General features: G+C 40.6%; 1 protein-coding gene across 2 annotated transcripts in view; it reads right to left on the bottom strand.

Annotated features, from left to right (window-relative positions):
* The window catches only part of LOC139550783 (beta-1,4-galactosyltransferase 2-like), a 134,951-nt gene extending 112,660 nt beyond the window's left edge, over nt 1–22,291 (bottom strand). Inside the window, exon 1 of one of the 2 annotated variants that reach the window (XM_071361937.1) lies at nt 21,851–22,283. In XM_071361937.1, coding sequence (XP_071218038.1) covers nt 21,851–21,907 — 57 coding nt within the window. In that variant the 5' untranslated portion in view covers nt 21,908–22,283. Of the gene's footprint in view, nt 1–21,850 lie in introns of both variants that reach the window. The other variant, XM_071361938.1, reaches the window with a different exon arrangement.
* Nucleotides 22,292–22,301: the final 10 nt, after the last annotated feature.

Below are 22,301 nucleotides of genomic sequence, written 5' to 3' on the forward strand. Positions count from 1 at the left end.
GTCCAACCGCATGCGACCATTTGCAAAAGGTACCTGCATCAGTATAGTTGCCTAGCTGCGCAAAATGTTATGCAGCAGTGATGCAATGACGCAGTCGGTGTGTTCGAAGCGTTACCACCTGGGTGTGGCCCGTCGAAGTCTAGGATCCAGTTGCAGAGGGCGGTGTTTAGTCCCAGGGTCCTTAGCTTAGTGATGAGCTTTGTGGGCACTATGGTGTTGAACGCTGAGCTGTAGTCAATGAACAGCATTCTCACATAGGTGTTCCTTTTGTCCAGGTGGGAAAGGGCAGCGTGGAGTGCGATTGAGATTTCGTCATCTGTGGATCTGTAGGAGCAGTATGTGAATTGGAGTGGGTCTAGGGTTTCCGGGATGATTGTGTTGATGTGAGCCAAGACCAGCCTTTCAAAGAACTTCATGGCTACCGACGTAAGTGCTATGGGGTGGTTTAGGCAGGTTACCTTCGGTTTCTTGGGCACAGGGACTATGGTGGTCTGCTTGTAGGTATTACAGACTCGGTCAGGGAGAGGTTGAAAATGTCAGTGAAGACACTTGCCAGTTGATCCGCGCATGCTCTGAGTACACGTCCTGGTAATCTGTCTGGCCCCGCGGCCTTGTGAATGTTGACCTGTTTAAAGATCTTGCTCACATCGGCTACGGAGAGCATGATTACACTGTCGTCCGTAACAGCTGGTGCTCTCATGCATGCTTCAGTGTTGCTTGCCTCGAAGCGAGCATAAAAGGCATTTAGCCCATCTGGTCGGCTCACGTCACTGGGCAGTCTATACTTTTTTTACTCTGGTTGCACATGTGAGATGCTGGAAGAAATTAGGCAAAACGGATTTAAGTTTCTCTGCATTAAAGTTCCAGGCCACTAGGATCGGCGCTTCTGGAATAGCATTTTCTTGTTTGCTTATGGACTTATACAGCTTGTGCGGTCTTAGTGCCAGGAGGGCAGTGGAAGAAGTGCAGTGGGATGGAACACCACTATCAACGTCAGAACCAACTCTCTCTCACCCAGTCTGGACTCACTCATTGGTTGTCTCGCAGACTTGCACACAAAAACAATACAGTGATGCTGTCTGTTTGATGAGGAAGCTATAAATGATGTACCAAACATTCTGCTATTGCTGTAACTCCCTAGTAGTTTACAGCCAATATGACAGACTTCTAAGGCAAACTTCAAATACTGTAACATATTGACTGACCTGTAGTTGTAAGTTCAGTAATAAATTGACTTGGCGAAGATCCTCTGTATTTCAATCGGAATGGCAAATGCTGTCTCAAAGAACAATTTTGTACATCCAACAGTACAGTTATAATTTTTGTAAAATATTCACCAGAGCAAGACTGACCTCATAGAGGAGTAGGCTAGTTGGTGAAAGCTTTAGAAGCCTTATCATCTCTACATTAAGAATAGGCCACTCTAGACGGCTGCAACACCACACTGTTAACCAGCAGGTCAAACAAAGACAGATTAACCTTTAGAAAGCCCACACAAGTTTAACACTTCTCTCACTAACATTAAAGGCAAGGCAAAATCATTTAGAATAAAAAATTATTCAGGCTTTTTTTTTTTTACAACATGTCTAAGCTAAAAAGAACACAGTAGCCTATATGTGAAGTCGAACCAGGCTTTAACACTAGAGAACGTCAACACGGGATCAAGATAATGGTTTAGAAGCCAGTGTCTAATGAATAGTTAATTCCATACCCTTGGACACTAAATGGATGCTGATAACTTTTTTAGGCTTTCAGATTTAACCAACACACCAGTAAAGTCCTACAAATGTGCTGGCATGTATATGTTCAGATTTGAATAGCGTGTTGGCTCTTGATGTGGCTCCTAGTTAATCTTTCAGTGCATAATTCATGATAAAATAGCTAGTTAGTCTCTCTACCCCGTGACAGATATATTAAGACTAAATGTCGTAAACAACAATGATACTGGCCAGTACAAGTTATTTACCACCTTATTGGCATTGGCGGCGATTGCTGCAGCGATGATGAGTAATATGTTCAATCCCTGTTATTTTGTTTGTGGTGTCACCGCCGCTCTGCACAGATTACTGTTATCACTCAAAGCTGTCAATTAGGAGTCTTACACTTACGCAGTAATGTTACAATGGATGTGTTTAAACTCCAAAACAACCCTAATAACAGTGAGAGCGAACAGTACCCCCAAAATCAATGGCAGTTCATGTGCCTTATTGGGTGAGTCATCATCTGTAGAGTTTGAGATTTGACATAAACCAAGGATTTGTGGCTGACCTCCTAGTAAAGTGCCTTCAGAAAGTATTCATACCCCTTGACTTATTCCACATTTTGTTGTGTTAAAAGTCTGAATTCAAAATGCATTAAATATTATTTTTTTCTCTCACCCATCCACATACACAATACCCCATAATGACAGTGAAAACTTATTTTTAGACATTTTGGCAAATGTATTGAAAATGAAATATTAAATATACATAAGTATATACACCCCTGAGTCAATACTTTGTAAAAACACCTTTGGCGGCGATTACAGCTGAGTCTTTTGGGGTAAGTCTCTAATAGTTATGCACACCTGGATTGTACAATATTTGCCCACTGTTCTTTAAAACATTCTTCAAGCTCTGTCAATTTGATTGTTGATCATTGCTAGACAGCAATTTTCATGTCTTGCCATAGACGATTTAAGTCAATACCGTAACTAGGCCACTCAGGAACATTCAATGTCGTCTTGGTAAGCAACTCCAGTGTAGATTTGGCCTTGTGTTTTAGATTACTGTCCTGCTGAAAGGTGAATATCTCGCAGTGTCTGTTGGAAAACAGACTGAACCAGGTTTTCCTCTAGGATTTTGCCTGTGCTTATAGCTATATTTTGTTTATTTTTATCCTAAAAAACTCCCTAGTCTTTGCCAATGACAAGCATATCCATAACATGATGCATCCACCACCATGCTTCAAAATATGAAGAGTGGTACTCAGTGATGTGTTGAGTTGGATTTGCCCCAAACATAAAGCTTTGTATTCAGGACTAAAAGTAAATTGTTTAGCAAATTTTCTTTGCAGTATTACTTAAGTACATTGTTCCAAACAGGATGGATGTTTTGGAATACTTTTATTTTGTACAGGCTTCATACTTTGTCATTTAAGTTAGTATTGTGGAGTAACTACGATGATCCATCCTCAGTTTTTTCATATACAACCATTAAACTCACCATTGGCCTCTTGGTAAAATCCCTGAGCAGTTTCCTTCCTCTCCGGCAACTTAGTTAGGAAGGACGCTTGTATCTTTGTAATGACTGGGTGTCACGACTTCCGACGAAGTCGGCTCCTCTCCTTGTTCGGGCGGCGTTCGACGATCGACGTCACTGGTTTCCTAGCCATCGCCTCATTTCTTCAAACCAAGCTGCTTACCTATTGCAGATGCAGTCTTCCCAGCCTGGTGCAGGTCTACAATTTTGTTTCTGGTGTCCTTTGACAGCTCTTTGGTCTTGGCCATAGTGGAGTTTGGAGTGTGACTGTTTGAGGTTGTGGACAGGTGTCTTTTATACTGATAACAAGTTCAAACAGGTGCCATTAATACAGGTAACGAGTGGAGGACAGAGGAGCCTCTTAAAGAAGAAGTTACAGGTCTGTGAGAGCCAGAAATCTTGCTTGTTTGTAGGTGACCAAATACTTATTTTCCACCATAATTTGTAAATAAATTCATAAAAAATCCTACAATGTGATTTTCTGGATTTTTGTCTTCTCATTTTGTCTGTCATAGTTGAAGTGTACCTATGATGAAAATTACAGGCCTCTCTCGTCTTTTTAAGTGGGAGAACTTGCACAATTGGTGGCTGACTAAATACTTTTTTGCCCCACTGTATATACATATATTTTTATATACTGTATCTACCAATTGAAAAACCTTCCCGTTCTTTGTGCTTGAATCTCTTGTTTGAAATTCACTACTCCATTGAGGGACCTTACAGATAATTGTATCATGTTAATCACTATGACTGAACACGGAATCAGTCCATGCAACTTATTTCTGATTTGTTAAGCACATTTTTACTCCTGAACTTATTCAGGCTTGCCATAACAAAGGGGTTGAATATTTATCGACTCAAGACATTTCAGCTTGACATTTTTTATACATTTCTAAAATGTTCTACAAACAAAATTCCAATTTGACATGATGGGGTATAGATGTGGTAGAGGTCAATGGAACTCGACCAAAACAATGGAAATGCCATGGAAACTCGTGAGGGAAAGATGCCGTGGTGGAAAGATCACGAATCTCCAAATTGCCCCCAGCAAAATACCCTACATTTAGGCTATTTTATGTGTGTATTTCATACTATGTTGAGGTGAAAATCAGAGTATAATACTTGTATGGATGTCAACCCCCATACATGTTCATATCATCGTCACCAATCAACTCCACTACAATTAAAAACAACTTGGACTACCACCACTGATTTGTCTATGCTAATATAGCTATGCTACCAGCTTACACGGACGGGAGTTAGAATTTAGCAGTCATTTCTTCTAAACCTGAAAAGGGACTACTTCTAAATCAAAAACAGCCAAATACATGTATATCCAAATCAGACTTTAGTAACAACATTGTGGGCCTGTTATAATACATAAATTGAGAGGGATTTAACTAATATCCACTTTGTTAGATCGGTTTGTTGAATGTGCACCAATCCGTCCTCCTTCTTCTAGCCCCCATGGTCTGCGTTCCCCATTGACCTCTTTACTACATCTATTGCGTGTAGATCAGTGACAAAATTTAAATGTTATCAATTTTAAATTCAGGCTGTAACAACAACATGTGGAAAAAGTAAAGGGGTGTGAATACTTTCTGAAGGCACTGTAGATTACAAAGTACTCATTAGTGAATTGTTTACATAATGTTAAAGAGCAAAAGCAAATTCAGAGCAGCAGTGAGAGATGGTTAAGTAGTAGGGTAGATATTTAGGGTATAGCCCTTAAGCAATAGTACTCCACTGTTAAATTGTTTTTGTCAACACAGCTGGGGGAATGCCGATGTGAAATAAAAATATAAACTCCAGATGTGAATAACTTTGTTATTTCTGTCTTTATATTATTATTTTTATGTTACTATTTCATTATTACTCAATAATGAGCAGTTGTCAGACAGATAAATGTGTAAACAGCCTCCCTGCTGTGATGAAGGAGATGTCCAAAATGTTGCGTTTTAAAAGGGAAAACGTTGGGTAGGATTCTAGCCTAGCACTAGCCTCTCCCTGCACTGCTCCGCTCCAAGGCCCCGGGCCCTAGTGCATCCCACCACCCAGCCCTCATGGCCTCATCAAATATGCATTAGACATGGTACACTTGATAACATTGGGCAAAAGTGTAGCATTTGAGCACTTCCAGCACTAATGTAGTAAGCACTGGCTTCTCTTAATCTTGACACCTAAAAACATACAAACAATGCAGTGCTATATCGTTTATATCGTCATGACAAAGTAAGCTGAGCAGAAATATAAACGCAACATGTAAAGTGTTGGTTCCATTTTCTATGAGCTGAAATAAAAGAAGCTGATTAAACAGCATGATCATTACACAGGTGCAACTTGTGCTGGGGACAATAAAAAGCCATTCTATAATGTGCAGTTTTGTCACACTATGCCACAGATGTCTCAAGTTTTGAGGGAGCATGCAATTGGCATGCTGACTGCAGCAATGTCCAACAGAGCTGTTGTCAGAGAATTGAATGTTCATTTCACGACCATAAGCCGCCTCCAACGCCGTTTCAGAGAATATGGCTGTACGTCCAACCGGCCTCACAACCGCAGACCACGCCAGCCCAGGACCTCCACATCTGACATCACCTGTGGGATCATCTCGGGAGGGGGGGGGCTGGCTCCCCAGTCGGTGGACCTGGCTCCCAAGTTGGTGGGCCTATGCCCTCCCAGGCCCACCCAGTCATGTGAAATCCATAGATTAGGGCCTAATGAATTTATTTCAATTGACTGATTTCCTTCTATGAACTGTAACTCAATAAAATCTTAGAAATTGTTGCATGTTGTGTTTATATTTTGTTCAATATATATATATATTTAGCTTAGATGTGCTAAATCTAAACAGTGTACCAAATTATTCAACTCAGTTTCTCCAAGTACCATCTTGCAATGCACCCTGTGTGTCTGTGGGAAAGGGCAGTTGTTGCCCTAGCAACATACTCTGCACTCGCTCTGGGCAGAGGACGGACTACAAATTGAACTCGGTGAGATAGACTCCTAAATTGATCGCGATTTTACAGCTAGCTAGCTAGCTACTTCACGTGCTGATATTGACTTTGGTGTTATTGTGTGTAGCTATGTTTGCTAGCTAGCTCGCCAGCCAGCCTAGAGAGAGCATTGCATTGTGGTTTTTGTAGTCGACTTGAGCTGCAACAGATTTCCACAACTATTTTCACGTTGCTACCAACCTTGTTATAACGGCAAAATGAAACATTTGTTCACAAAAAAAGATTGTTTTCGCATATTACTGTTATTTAACACTGTTAATCATACGAATTTGTGATTTGGTGTGTATTATCACTTTAAAACCACTCTCAGAGGGTGTGTCAGTGGGAGTTGAATGGCTCACATACATAATCCATGTCTCAATTGTCTCAAGGATTAAAAATCCTTCTTTAACCTGTCTCCTCCCCTTCATCTACACTGATTGAAGAGGATTTAACAAGTGACATCAATAGCAATCATAGCTTTCACCTGGATTCACCTGGTCAGTCTGTCATGAAGAGCAGGTGTTCCTAATGTTGTGTATACTCAGTGTAAGCACCCACCTAATTATTTGATTAGAAAAAAAGAATAACTAACGTTGTGCCATATGCCAGTTTCCAACAAACAAGTCCTCATGCATGTACGAGGGACATTATTCATGGTTAATGTATACTGTATGCTCAGTGAGGGAGGGACATGTAATGACGGCTGGATTTATGTCCTTCTGGTGCGACCTGTAGGTATGTACTTCACAGAATCTGGTTTTACGTTGATAGGAATGCCGAGGTCATTTCTCTCACATGATCTGTGCAATAAAATAGGGAGCATGTAATGTATGTGTCCTGTGACATTGAGGACTGATTATCATGTTCATAGCATAGTGAAGATAATAGCAATTCTGTAATGTATTGTATTAATTAACTTCATAATGCAGTGTAATTGAACAAATAAATCACATGTACACCCGCTCAGAAAGGCTAGCTGTACTTACAGCACTTTCCACACAATGATTTTCACAATTGCCTATATCATTCAAAATGTGTTGGCAGGAGTAATGCCTAAACATAGCCCTGGTTATCCTGTAAACAGGCCATGACATGCTGTGTAGAAAACACACTGATGAGTTGCTCCCTTGATAACACAGCCACTGCTGCCTGTCACCCGTGTATGTACACGCTGTTTTGGTAACACATCAAAACACACTCGCTGCAGAGGAGATCTGGGTCACCCAAAATAGTGTGACAACACAACACTGAGCTTGGTGACATGTCCATTGTCAAAATGAGTAGATGCAATAGACATGTTCATTGTCCACATGCTTCTGCTTACTTGCTTATTCTAAGATACTATGTAGATTTAGGCCTATTTATAGATGTATGTTGAAAATGTATTACACCATTATGCAGATAATTGCCACCTGATAAGGGTGTAAATGGAATATAATAAAATAGAAGCTGTCGGCCTACAAAATGTGCAAAGTACAACATGTTCAAAATGCAAAGGAGGCATGAGCATATTCTAATGCAGCGTTTACCAAACTAGGGGTCGCCTGATTTGAAAATGGGGAAAACTCAAATAAAATAGATACAATTGCGCTTGGTTCATAGAACCGGAGTTATGTCAGTAACCTCCGGTAACCACTAGATGCGGTTGTAACAGTTTTCCTACAAATGTAGCTCTATCTTTTGAACCGTTTAAAGTACAAAATAATATGACACCAACACTGAAAGACTAACAGAAACACGCATGTCCCTCTACAATACCCACAAGCCTCATCAGAACAGAGTGGACAAGACCAGGCACTAAATCGGACTGGGGGGGGAAAGAACATAATCAATGACGACGTTCTTTTCTACACAGAAGATCATACAAAATTATTGAACTTCCCAATACCTTTCTGATGCATTTTACTCACTTCAAGAGATACTTCCTACAGATTGAAATACTGATTGTAATAGACCGTCTTAGGCCCAATTAAAAAAGTAAACATTGGCCGTTGATTACATCACTTTTTTCAAATGGTGGGGTCACATTTTTTTAAATATATATCACAGTGGGGTTGTGGGCCAAACATGTTTGGAAACCCCTGTTCTAATGAATAACACATTGCACCCTGTCTGTTATATCAATGTAATAGCATTCCTCAATTTGAACTGTGATATGCCATCAGCACATTTCTAAAGGCCTGTTTTGGCTTGGTCATTACAGGGTATTGTGTGTAGATTCATGAGGAAAATAATCTATTTAATCCATTTTAGAATAAGGCTGCAACTTACTTTCCAAATGCACTGTATATGCATTATACACATATGCACTATACATCAGCATTCAGCATACATACAGGCATACAAAAACAAACATTATTAAAAGCAATGCCTTCCAAGGAGACATCACATTAACAAAACAATTTCAAGGATTTATAATAAAACTAATGCTCCAATTAGCATGGGTTTTTGTCAAATGTAACATTACACAGTCGGCTCAAGACGTCTTTCAGTCCCAGGGAGTCCTACAAGGAGTCAAAGGTGTTTCTTGTCAACTGACTACGAGACTAAAGACCAGATAAACAGAGACAGTGCGGGGTGTGAAGAGCAAGCTGTGGGTCACTGCCCTCTTGTCTGGAATCTCATCTTGCTCATGCCAACCACTCTGGGGAGGGAACATCCATCACCTTCTGACTTGCACAAACACTCCTCTCTGCCGCTCCCCTGGGGGGAAAGTTAGGCCTGCTTTATACAGTATAGGAGCTGTAAACAAACAGCTCGCTCAATAGCCAGAATTAGGTGACCGCCTATGGCGGCAAATTGACGAAGGGAGCATTTTCTAAGCTAAACTGACCAAGACGCACCTCCATCAACAACACATAAAACCTCACATAATTCTTCCCAAAAACAATTACAATTTCTCTCAACCAGTGGCATATGGGATGATTTTTAGGTGAGCGCTGATGACGCCCTTTGATAAGCAGTGGCCACTTTGTCAAAAGCATGGGCGCTAAATATTCCCAGCGCGCCTCTCCAGGGTGCTGTTGGAGAGATGTATCTCTGTAGTGCTCGAACAACGTTCCGTCCAAAACAATTATCTAACACAAATCATGTAGCAGATATAGGATATCGTAGAAAGCGTATGTGGCCTTTTCTGTAGCCTAAAGGCTGGAGATAAAATGTATGACAATATAATGAGACGGACACGTTTTACATCATGCAGGTTTCTCCAATTAAATAGCCTAACTTAAATGGCGCTCAATAAAAAAAAATGCGCTGTCATGTTAACAAACAATGCCTAAAACTGGACAGGTCAAAGTAAAATGGACAACATGGAATGGACAGTCACAATTGCTGTTGTAAATGGACAATCACAACTTTCATCTGTAAATTAAGTGAAAAAGAAAATACTTCTACATTTCCTGCTGTGTAAACACATCGCAAATAGGCATGCGATAACTCCTGATAAAGTTGGGTAGCTGATATTCAGAGCTTAAATACCCAAATTTTCACAGGAATCAGGAATAATAAAGACAATGCAATGGCCTGTTTTACAAACGGTGGGCCTACCACATGGATGGGCATTCACAAAATTCCATTGTGGTCCGACATGGTAGGCTACACCCCAGTAAGCACGAGACGTGTAAGCACGAGACGTTGCTTTACAAATGGTAGGCCTACCAAATAGATGGGCATTCATAAAATACAATTTCAGGCAACACTGTAGGCTACACCTCAGTAAGCACGGCCTGAGCCGACACCTTTTGGACGTCTTTTGTTGGTGCAGTTCCGGACCAGCCTTGATTTACACATCCACGGACATTGGATTTTGGATTTTGGTCTGGACCAAATGTGAACCAATCATAGACGCCGATGTTTGGTTCAGATTTTGTCTGGTGAGACCAGCCTTGATTTGGCACAAACATAGACGTCTATAAATGATTTATTTTCAACTTTCATTCAGAACCAAAAATGAGCCTGAGTTCAACATCTGGAAAAAACGTATTTTCAACTCAACCGAAAATGAACCTGATTTCAATGTCGGGAAAAAACATGTTTTTTGTATTTTTATTATTTACCCCATTTTTGTGATATCCAATAGGTAGTTACAGTCTTGTCCTATCGCTGTAACTCCCGTACGGACACGGGAGCGGCGATGGTCGAGAGCCATGCGTCCTCCAAAACGCGACCCTGCCAAGCCGCACTGCTTCTTGACACACTGCTGGATTAACCCGGAAGCCAGTAGCACCAATGTGTTGGAGGAAACAACTGGCGACCGTGTCAGCGTGCATGCACCCGGCCCACCACAGGAGTCGGAGTCGTTAGAGCGCGATGGGACAAGGACATCCCGGCCGGCCAAGCACTGCAAGCACTGCAGTGCCTTAGACCGCTACGCCACTCGGGAGGCCCAAATACATATTTTTGTTATATCCGGAAAATATGCTTTTTCAACATTATGGAAAATATTTATTTTAAACATACGGAAAATACCTTTTCAAAACCTAAATTGAACTTAACTTCAACTTCTGGTAAATACATCTTTTAGATGTCTTTTCAACATAATTTTGCTTACTGGGAACGATTCTAGTTTTGCAGGGGACGGCATTTTTTGGTCTCGCCTATGGCGGCAGAACGGCAAGGACCGGCCCTGAGAACAAAATACATTCCAGAAATTACCTGGCACTATTTCTAGGAAGCAAACGTGTGTGAATTCTTGGGCTTGAGATATTACTAGCACTTGGGGATGGACAGATATGGAAATTATAAGCTGATATTGATAACCAATATTGTCTTCTTGGCCATTATGGCCAATGCACTGATTCAGAAAATTTGTAAACAAATAATTATCTTTCACCTGCACCCATACAGAATAACACAGAGGGGTAAAACAAAAAAAGTGGTGCAATTGAAGGGGAAGAACTATTGATAATGCATGTTGTGTAACATCACAAACAGAGATGTTCTCACAGCTGGAGGACTGGAGATGATCCCAGATATCAGAATTCACACTCACACCCGATTACCATCAACACTGTGTAACACTGAGCACACGCACAGTTCAGCCTGTTGCCTCTTGTCAGAAGCACTGCATGTTTCACATTTCAACAAATGGAAAACGGACTGACACTCTTGTCAAGGAAGGTCTGTCGTGCTTCTACTAAGAAATCCGGATAAAAAATAATACAGGCTACATGCCAAATATTCATATCAACTATTTGACTAGTGAACTAAGCTATTAATACACCATTCAAGCTCTAACATTGTAGTGCAATGATCCCATGATGTTCTCCCACCAAGGTTCTCATGATAATACAGTACTGTACAGTACTGCTGGATTTGACTCACGGGACATTACATTAATCTACAATGACAGAGGAGCTGACAGCAGGATTCCACAGAACTCTGTACAAGCGGGTATCACATTACCACTGTGCTTCCTTTCATGTGATAGGTCTACACTCTGAAGAGCACTGGTTATGACATGTTTATCATATAGTATATGACATTGTAAGCATTTCTTTCATATTTTTGTTGGGATTGCCATCTTCACCAGGATGTAGCCAAGTCTATTTCAATACATACACAGGTCTCTTTGGCCAAGCTCCAGAGTTGCTAAGCTCTAGAGTCTCCAACATCATACAGTGGGGCAAAAAAGTATTTAGTCAGCCACCAATTGTGCAAGTTCTCCCACTTAAAAAGATGAGAGAGGCCTGTAATTTTCATCATAGGTACACTTCAACTATGACAGACAAAATTAGAAAATAAAATCCAGAAAATCACATTATAGGATTTTTAATGAATTTATTTGCAAATTATGGTGGAAAATAAGTATTTGGTCAATAACAAAAGTTAATCTCAATACATTGTTATATACCCTTTGTTGGCAATGATAGAGGTCAAATGTTTTCTGTAAGTCTTCACAAGGTTTTCACACACTGTTGCTGGTATTTTGGCCCCTTTCCTCCATGCAGATCTCCTCTAGAGCAGGGATGTTTTGGGGCTGTTGCTGGGCAACACGGACTTTCAACTCCCTCCAAAGATTTTCTATGGGGTTGAGATCTGGAGACTGGCTAGGCCACTCCAGGACCTTGAAATGCTTCTTACGAGGCCACTCCTTCATTGCCCGGGCGGTGTGTTTGGGATCATTGTCATGCTGAAAGACCCAGCCACGTTTCATCTTCAATGCCCTTGCTGATGGAAGGAGGTTTTCACTCAAAATCTCACGATACATGGCCCCATTCATTCTTTCCTTTACACAGATCAGTCGTCCTGGTCCCTTTGCAGAAAAACAGCCCCAAAGCATGATGTTTCCACCCCCATAATTCACAGTAGGTATGGTGTTCTTTGGATGCAACTCAGCATTCTTTGTCCTCCAAACACGACGAGTTGAGTTTTTACCAAAAAGTTCTATTTTGGTTTCATCTGACCATATGACATTCTCCCAATCTTCTTCTGGATCATCCAAATGCTCTCTAGCAAACTTCAGACGGGCCTGGACATGTACTGGCTTAAGCAGGGGGACACGTCTGGCACTGCAGGATTTGAGTCCCTGGCGGCGTAGTGTGTTACTGATGGTAGGCTTTGTTACTTTGGTCCCAGCTCTCTGCAGGTCATTCACTAGGTCCCCCCGTGTGGTTCTAGGATTTTTGATCACCGTTCTTGTGATCATTTTGACCCCACGGGGTGAGATCTTGCGTGGAGACCCAGATCGAGGGAGATTATCAGTGGTCTTGTATGTCTTCCATTTCCTAATAATTGCTCCCACAGTTGATTTCTTCAAACCAAGCTGCTTACCTATTGCAGATTCAGCCTTCCCAGCCTGGTGCAGGTCTACAATTTTGTTTCTGGTGTCCTTTGACAGCTCTTTGGTCTTGGCCATAGTGGAGTTTGGAGTGTGACTGTTTGAGGTTGTGGACAGGTGTCTTTTATACTGATAACAAGTTCAAACAGGTGCCATTAATACAGGTAACGAGTGGAGGACAGAGGAGCCTCTTAAAGAAGAAGTTACAGGTCTGTGAGAGCCAGAAATCTTGCTTGTTTGTAGGTGACCAAATACTTATTTTCCACCATAATTTGCAAATAAATTCATTAAAAATCCTACAATGTGATTTTCTGGATCTTTTTTTCTCATTTTGTCTGTCATAGTTGAAGTGTACCTATGATGAAAATTACAGGCCTCTCTCATCTTTTAAGTGGGAGAACTTGCACAATTGGTGTCTGATTAAATACTTTTTTGCCCCACTGTATATAGACCTGCCTTGCCTCACTCTCTGCTTCTTCACATCTAGCTGCTTATTTGGCCACAAAGCCCCCCAAAAAATGAACTGCTTGGGTGGAAGGAAGGTTTCATTGGGACAGCCTAGGAGTCAGGGTAGGTTTTGGGCCATCTCAGACATAATTCTCTGTTTTTTGCCTTAATAACTGGCTGTATTGTTATAATGAGCAAAATGGGTTTTGTTACAAACCATTTCACATCAAGAACTATCATTGTATGTATATTGTGCCATGCCGTCATTAATCATTTGGGGGGAAAAGTGCTTTGCAATACAATGCAATTGATGATTACTCCTATCTGCATTGATCCATAGTAACCTAATTTTAAAGTGTACCCCTCGCTTTCGGACTGTTAATTAATCAATGTACGCAAGGACACATCCTTTGAGATTTTGAAAGAAACTCACAATTTACAGCTCTGAATAGCCAATGCATAGAGCGAAACAATCTTCTCTAACTGCACCTTTGTTGCTCAGGTCTGGCTGTTGCCATGGCAACAAATCTCAACATTGAATGTTGTATCAACATTTCAATTGCAGTCATCCTAGGAACAAAGCACTGGTTTATTCTATTTCATTAATTTAAACTTCAAAACGTGCAAGGTCATTTGCTCAAGTATTCTTTGATGAATGAGAGACTGTCGTAAATCCAGTGACGATTCAGATAAATCAAACAAAGAACCAGATTCTGTGAAGATATGTGGCTATCCAGTTATGTAAGAAACAAGTGGCAAGTCCATTAAGTGAATGGCAGTGCTAAGTAAGTAGTTACCCCCAGGGCCGGTTTAATGATAGGGGCTTACCGGGAATGAAGCCCCTGGGTCCAGGCCTGTGAGGGGCCCAAAAGGCAGCAAGAAATTAGTAAAATAACACAATTAAGGAAATATATATTGTATATATTATATATACAGTATATATTATATGTAGTATATATTTTATATGTTTTTTCACTGCAACCGCATACCACAGGAAAACTCAGGAGCCCGCTATCAATGAATGTAGACAGCCTGCCGCTCTGCTAATCATCAGATGGGGGGGATGAGAGGAGGTAGGGGGCCCACGTGGGTAACTAGGGGGGAATGCCTTGATTGGGTAAAATATTTATTTTTTTAAGAAGCAAAAACTGCATAATAAATAAATGTGACTGGTTAATTGTGTGATTCAGGGGCTCTCAATGTTCAAAATACACCAGAGAGCATAATTTAGCCACAGAGGATCAATAGCTTAGACAAAATAACCGTGGATAAAGTTTGATCACAAGCACATACAGGTATCTGCCAAAATTAAGGAAACACCAACATAGAGTGTCTTAAAAGGGTGTTGCGCCACCACCAGCTACCAGAACAACTTCAATGCTCCTTCTACAAGTGGACCTAAACCTATGAAAAAAACAAAAACAAAGGGCCTGTGATTTCTTAAAATCAGGCCCTGGTCACTAGAGGTCGACCGATTAATCGGAATGGCCGATTAATTAGGGCCGATTTCAAGTTTTCATAACAATCTGAAATTGGTAATTTTGGATGCCGATTTTGCATATTATTATTATATATATTTTTTTTATTACACCTTTATTTAACTAGGCAAGTCAGTTAAGAACACATTCTTATTTTCAATGACGGCCTAGGAATGGTGGGTTAACTGCCTTGTTCAGGGGCAGAACGACAGATTTTTACCTTGTCAGCTCAGGGATTCAGTCTTGCAACCTTACGGTTAACTAGTCCAACGCTCTAACCACCTGCCTCACGAGGAGCCCGCCTTTTATGCAAATGCAGTAAGAAGCCCAGGTAAGTTGCTAGCTAGCATTAAACTTATCTTATAAAAAACAATCAATCAACCAATCATAATCACTAGTTATAACTACACATGGTTGATGATATTCCTAGTTTATCTAGCGTGTCCTGCGTTGCATATAATCGATGCAGTGCGCATTCGCGAAAAAGGACTGCCGTTGCTCCAACGTGTACCTAACCATAAACATCAATGCCTTTCTTAAAATCAATACACAGAAATATATATTTTTAAACCTGCATATTTAGCTAAAATAAATCAAGGGTTAGCAGGCAATATTAACCAGGTGAAATTGTGTCAGTTCTCTTGCGTTCATTGCACGCAGAGTCAGGGTACAGTGAGGGAAAAAAGTATTTGATCCCCTGCTGATTTTGTACGTTTGCCCACTGACAAAGAAATGATCAGTCTATAATTTTAATGGTAGGTTTATTTGAACAGTGAGAGACAGAATAACAACAAAAAAATCCAGAAAAACGCATGTCAAAAACGTTATAAATTGATTTGCATTTTAATGAGGGAAATAAGTATTTGACCCCCTCTCAATCAGAAAGATTTCTGGCTCCCAGGTGTCTTTCATACAGGTAACGAGCTGAGATTAGGAGCACACTCTTAAAGGGAGTGCTCCTAATCTCAGTTTCTTACCTGTATAAAAGACACCTGTCCACAGAAGCAATCAATCAATCAGATTCCAAACTCTCCACCATGGCCAAGACCAAAGAGCTCTCCAAGGATGTCAGGGACAAGATTGTAGATCTACACAAGGCTGGAATGGGCTACAAGACCATTGCCAAGCAGCTTGGTGAGAAGGTGACAACAGTTGGTGCGATTATTCGCAAATGGAAGAAACACAAAAGAACTGTCAAACTCCCTTGGCCTAGGGCTCCATGCAAGATCTCACCTCGTGGAGTTGCAATGATCATGAGAATGGTGAGGAATCAGCCCAGAACTACACAGGAGGATCTTGTCAATGATCTCAAGGCAGCTGGGACCATAGTCACCAAGAAAACAATTGGTAACACACTACGCCGTGAAGGACTGAAATCCTGCAGCGCCCGCAAGGTCCCCCTGCTCAAGAAAGCACATATACATGCCCGTCTGAAGTTTGCCAATGAACATCTGAATGATTCAGAGGACAACTGGGTGAACGTGTTGTGGTCAGATGAGACCAAAATGGAGTTCTTTGGCATCAACTCAACTTGCCGTGTTTGGAGGAGGAGGAATGCTGCCTATGACCCCAAGAAACCATCCCCACCGTCAAACATGGCGGTGGAAACATTATGCTTTGGGGGTGTTTTTCTGCTAAGGGGACAGGACAACTTCACCGCATCAAAGGGACGATGGACGGGGCCATGTACCGTCAAATCTTGGGTGAAAACCTCCTTCCCTCAGCCAGGGTATTGAAAATGGGTCGTGGATGGGTATTCCAGCATGACAATGACCCAAAACACACGGCCAAGGCAACAAAGGAGTGGCTCAAGAAAAAGCACATTAAGGTCCTGGAGTGGCCTAGCCAGTCTCCAGACCTTAATCCCATAGAAAATCTGTGGAGGGAGCTGAAGGTTCGAGTTGCCAAACGTCAGTCTCGAAACCTTAATGACTTGAAGAAGATCTGCAAAGAGGAGTGGGACAAAATCTCTCCTGAGATGTGTGCAAACCTGGTGGCCAACTACAAGAAACATCTGACCTCTGTGATTGCCACCAAGTACTAAGTCATGTTTTGCAGAGGGGTCAAATACTTATTTCCCTCATTAAAATGCAAATCAATTTATAAAATTTTTGACATGCGTTTTTCTGGATTTTTTTTTTGATATTCTGTCTCTCACTGTTCAAATAAACCTACCATTAAAATTACAGACTGATAATTTCTTTGTCAGTGGGCAAACGTACAAAATCAGCAGGGGATCAAATACTTTTTTCCCTCACTGTATATGCAACAGTTTGGGCCGCCTGGCTCATTCCAAACTAATTTGCCAGAATTTTACGTAATTATGACATAACATTGAAGGTTGTGCAATGTAACAGGAATATTTAGATTTATGGATGCCACCCGTTAAATAAAATACGGAACGGTTCCGTATTTCACTGAAATAATAAATATTTTGTTTTCGAGATGACAGTTTCCGGATTCGACCATATTAATGACCTAAGGCTCGTATTTCTGTGTGTTATTATGTTATAATTAAGTCTATGATTTGATAGAGCAGTCTGACTGAGCGATGGTAGGCACCAGCAGGCTCGTAAGCATTCATTCAAACAGCACTTTCGTGCGTTTTGCCAGCAGCTCCTCGCAATGCTCCAAGCATTGCGCTGTTTAAGACTTCAAGCCTATCAACTCCCGAGATTAGGCTGGTGTAACCGATGTGAAATGGCTAGCTAGTTAGCGGGGTGCACGCTAATAGCGTTTCAAACGTCACTCGCTCTGAGACTTGGAGTAGTTGTTCCCCTTGCTCTGCATGGGTAACGCTGCTTCGAGGGTGGCTGTTGTCGATGTGTTCCTGGTTCGAGCCCAGGTAGCGGCGAGGAGAGGGATGGAAGCTATACTGTTACACTGGCAATAGTAAAGTGCCTATAAGAACATCCAATAGTCAAAGGTATATGAAATACAAATGGTATAGAGAGAAATAGTCCTAGAATTCCTATAATAACTACAACCTAAAACCTCTTACCTGGGAATATTGAAGACTCATGTTAAAAGGAACCACCAGTTTTCATATGTTCTCATGTTCTGAGCAAGGAACTTAAACGTTAGCTTTCTTACATGGCACATATTGCACTTTTACTTTCTTCTCCAACACTTTGTTTTTGCATTATTTAAACCAAATTTAACATGTTTCATTATTTATTTGAGGCTAAATTGATTTTATTGATGTATTATATTAAGTTAAAATAAGTGTTCATTCAGTATTGTTGTAATTGCCATTATTACAAATAAATAAAAAAAATTGTCCGATTAATCGGTATCGGGTTTTTTTGGTCCCCCAGTAATCGGTATCGGTATCGGCGTTAAAAAATCATAATTGGTCGACCTCTACTGGTCACTCCTCACCTGCTTTGACCACCCTGAGGGGGCTCTCAGGCTATGGACTACAATCATTGTAATGCACGAAGGCCACTTGCCTCAAAAGCTCCAGACAACAGTATCCGTCCAGCAAGGTTCTCCATCAAATGTAATCCTAAGGGGAAGCCATGCATTGTGAATGATAAGAGATTTAAAATTGGGACTGTTGCCATCAGATTGAATAGGTTAATGAGTACTCATGTAAACAACGTGGTGATGTTGCCCTACAAAAAATAAATGAGTTACATATGAGGAGCTAAAATGATTTGAGAGCAAATGTGAGAGCAAGTTCCAGGATCATAAATAGTATTGGAGTGTTGGCAGCCTACAGATAGCCTATGCTTACCTTTTTTACAGGGAGCCCGTGTACACTTAAATTGATAAATGTAGGCGCACACAAAGACATTTTGGATCACAATGAAAAATATTTGAGGTAGCAAGACGTTTTCTTTGTAGTAGTGGTGCAAGTATGGCGGTCATGAATAGTGGGGCAAGTGGGGCTCCCGAGTGGCGCAGCGGTCTAAGGCACTGCATCTCAGTGCTAGAGGTGTCACTACAGACCCTGGTTCAATCCTGGGCCGTATCACAACTGGCTGTGATTGAGAGTCCCATATGGTGCCACACAAATGGCCCAGCGTCGTTTGGGATAGGCAGGCATTGTAAAATAAGAATTTGTTCTTAACTGACTTGCCTTGTAAAATAACAATTTGTGCTCAGTGTATTCTCCATAGCACTTAGGGGCTGCGGTGAAGTAATCATTGCAAAAATTATGATATGGCCGATTTCTTTTGTTGTAGGCACACTGATGCTCCTACATTTTGAATCCAGGTCACACAGCAACATATTTTGGTGCATATGCATGTAAAATGGTAGCACTGTAGAGCCCTGCCACATTGCTAGAGTGCACAAACTAAAATCAAGTAGTTCTCAACATATTATTCCTGAATAGTTTGTGATCAGGCGGGATATAATTAGCGTGAGACTTCAGTGGATGATCTTCAGTGGATCATCCATGATCAGTTTGGCCCTACAAACCTTATCACTTCAATGCACAAAATGACACAGTGGGTAAATGTTACATGGACAACTAAGATGAGGAACAATTGCAATGATGTGACATCCAGATTCTGATCAAGAGATAGTGATATCTATTGGTGTCGCCTATAATTTCAGCATATTCAGCAAACAATGTTACATCTATATGGTTACATATACAGTACCAATAAAAGGTTTGGACACACCTACTCATTCAAGGGTTATTCTTTATTTGTACTATTTTCTACATTGTAGAATAATAGTGAAGACATCAAAACTATGAAATAACATATATGGAATCATGTAGTAACCAAAACAAGTGTTAAACAAATCAAAATATATTTTATGTTTTAGATTCTTAAAAGTAGCCACCCTTTGTCGTGATGACATCTTTGCATATTATTGGCATTCTCTCAACCAGCTTCATGAGGAATGTTTTTCCAACAGTCTGAAGGAGTTCCCACATATGCTGAGCACTTGTTGGCTGCTTTTCCTTAATTCTGCGGTCCAACTCATCTGAAATCATCTCAATTGGGTTGAGGTCGGGTGATTGTGGAGGCCAGGTCATCGGATGCAGCACTCCATCACTTTCCTTCTTGGTCAAATAGCCCTTATACAGCCCGGAGGTGTGTTTTGGGTCATTGTCCTGTTGAAAAACAAACGAGTCCCAAGCAAGTCTCTTCTTATTATTGGTCTCCTTTAGTAGGGGTTTCTTGCAGCAATTCAACCATGAAGGACTGATTCACGCAGTCTCCTCTGAACAGTTGATGTTGAGATGTGTCTGTTCCTTTCCTGTGGCGGTCCACATGAGAGCCAGTTTCATCATAGCGCTTGATGGTTTTTGCGACTGCACTTGAAAAAACGTTCAAAGTTCTTGAAATTTTCCATTTTGACTGACGTCCAGGTCTTAAAGAAATTATGGACTGTTGTTTCTCTTTGCTTATTTGAGCTGTTCTTGACATAATATGGACTTGGTCTTTTACCAAATAGGTCTATCTTCTGTATATCACCCCTACCTTGTCACAACACAACTGATTGGTTCAAACACTTTAAGAAGGAAAGAAATTCCACAAATTAGCTTTTAACAAGGCACACCTGTTAATTGAAATGCATTCCAGGTGACTACCTCATGAAGCTGGTTGAGAGAATGCCAAGAGTGTGCAAAGCTATCATCAAGGCAAAGGGTGGCTACTTTGAAGAATCTCAAATATAAAATATATTTTGATTTGTTTAACACTTTCTTGGTTACTACATGATTCCACATGGTTACTACATTATTCCATGTCTGTTATTTCATAGTTTTGATGTCTTCACTATTATTCTACAATGTAGAAAATAGTAAAAATAACCCTTGAATGAGTAGGTGTGTCCAAAGTTTTTGACAGGTTCTGTACACACACTATAGCCTATCTACACAATTATCATTTCAGCTACATCTTCTTATAACTACACTGAACAAAAATATTAATGCAACATGCCACAATTTCAAACATTTTACTGAATTACATGTATAAGGAAATCAGTCAATTTAAATTAATTCATTAGGCCCTAGTCTATGGATTTCACATGACTGGGAATACAGATATGCATCTGTTGGTCACAGATACTTTAAAAACAATGGGCCTCATAATGAGCCTCAGGATCTTATCACAGTATTTTTGTGCATTCAAATTGCCAATCGATAAAATGCAATTGTGTTCGTTGTCCGTAGCTTATGCCTGCCCATACCATAAACCTAACACCACCATGCAGTCTGTTCACAACACAATTAACATTAAATTCTGGCAACAGCTCTGGTGGTCATTCCTGCAGTCAACATGTCAATTGCACGCTCCCTCAAAACTTGAGACATCTGTGGCATAGTGTTGTGTGACAAAAGTTGTGAGTGACCTTTTATTGTCCCCAGCACAAGGTGCACCTGTGTAATGATCATGCTGTTTTATCAGATTCTTGACATGGCACACCTGTCAGGTAGATGGATTATATTGGCAAAGGAGAAATGCTCACTAACAGGGATGTAAACAAATTTGTGGACAAAATTAGAGAAATAAGCTTTTTGTGCGCATGGAACAGTTCATGAAACAGTTCATGAAACATGGGACCAACACTTTACATGTTGCGTTTATATTTTTGTTCAGTGTTGATACCAGTGGACAGCGCAGGATGGATCTTTCCATCGCTGCTTCCAAGGACCGTTCTGCTTATTGAAATAATGTTGTTGAACGTGTGGGTCTCTTGAAAAAAAGGACGTTGCAAATGCATGTAGAATCACGGGTCTAGGATGCTTCAGCAAAATGTGCATGACACCAAAGCAAATTGTATAACAAAAACATCAATAACCACAATTAAACATATAAATGTTGATAAATGGAGATGTTTGGGATAATAAAGAAGAATCAAAATGGCAGGCTAAATTAAAAAATACAAGGTAAACAAAAGAACGAAATGTAATGAACAAATGAAATAGAATAGTCTTACCTTGAGGTGGCAAGCAATCCTCCTCTCTTCTATGAATGCATTTCCTTTTTGTTGCATCAAGCTTTTATATGAAATCTGTAAATGTCATTAAAAAAAAACTAAAATAACAAAAAGCCCTCACAAAAAATGCACGTAATAAAGCATGGAGCCCGTTTTATTTCTGATGATAAAATCGGTCATTTCATTTTTCGTGCAGATACTGTTAAAAACGTTTTGCCATATAAAAGACATGGCAGATATGAATGCCTCATTTTGTTTGATCATTTACGGAGGGCAATATGCCAAATATAGTGTAGTAAATCTTCTATCTTCATAATTCAGTCAATCCGTTAGGTTTGGTGTTGATATGAAGCAAAAAGGAGACTGTAGCAGGTTCATCTCGCTCTCTTCAGTACGGAGTCTCAGTTGGTCCAAACTCTCGGGTATTCTGCCACCAGAGGGAGCTTATACT

The sequence above is a fragment of the Salvelinus alpinus genome, chromosome 23 (genome assembly GCF_045679555.1).
Source record: "Salvelinus alpinus chromosome 23, SLU_Salpinus.1, whole genome shotgun sequence".
Classification (NCBI taxonomy): domain Eukaryota; kingdom Metazoa; phylum Chordata; class Actinopteri; order Salmoniformes; family Salmonidae; genus Salvelinus; species Salvelinus alpinus.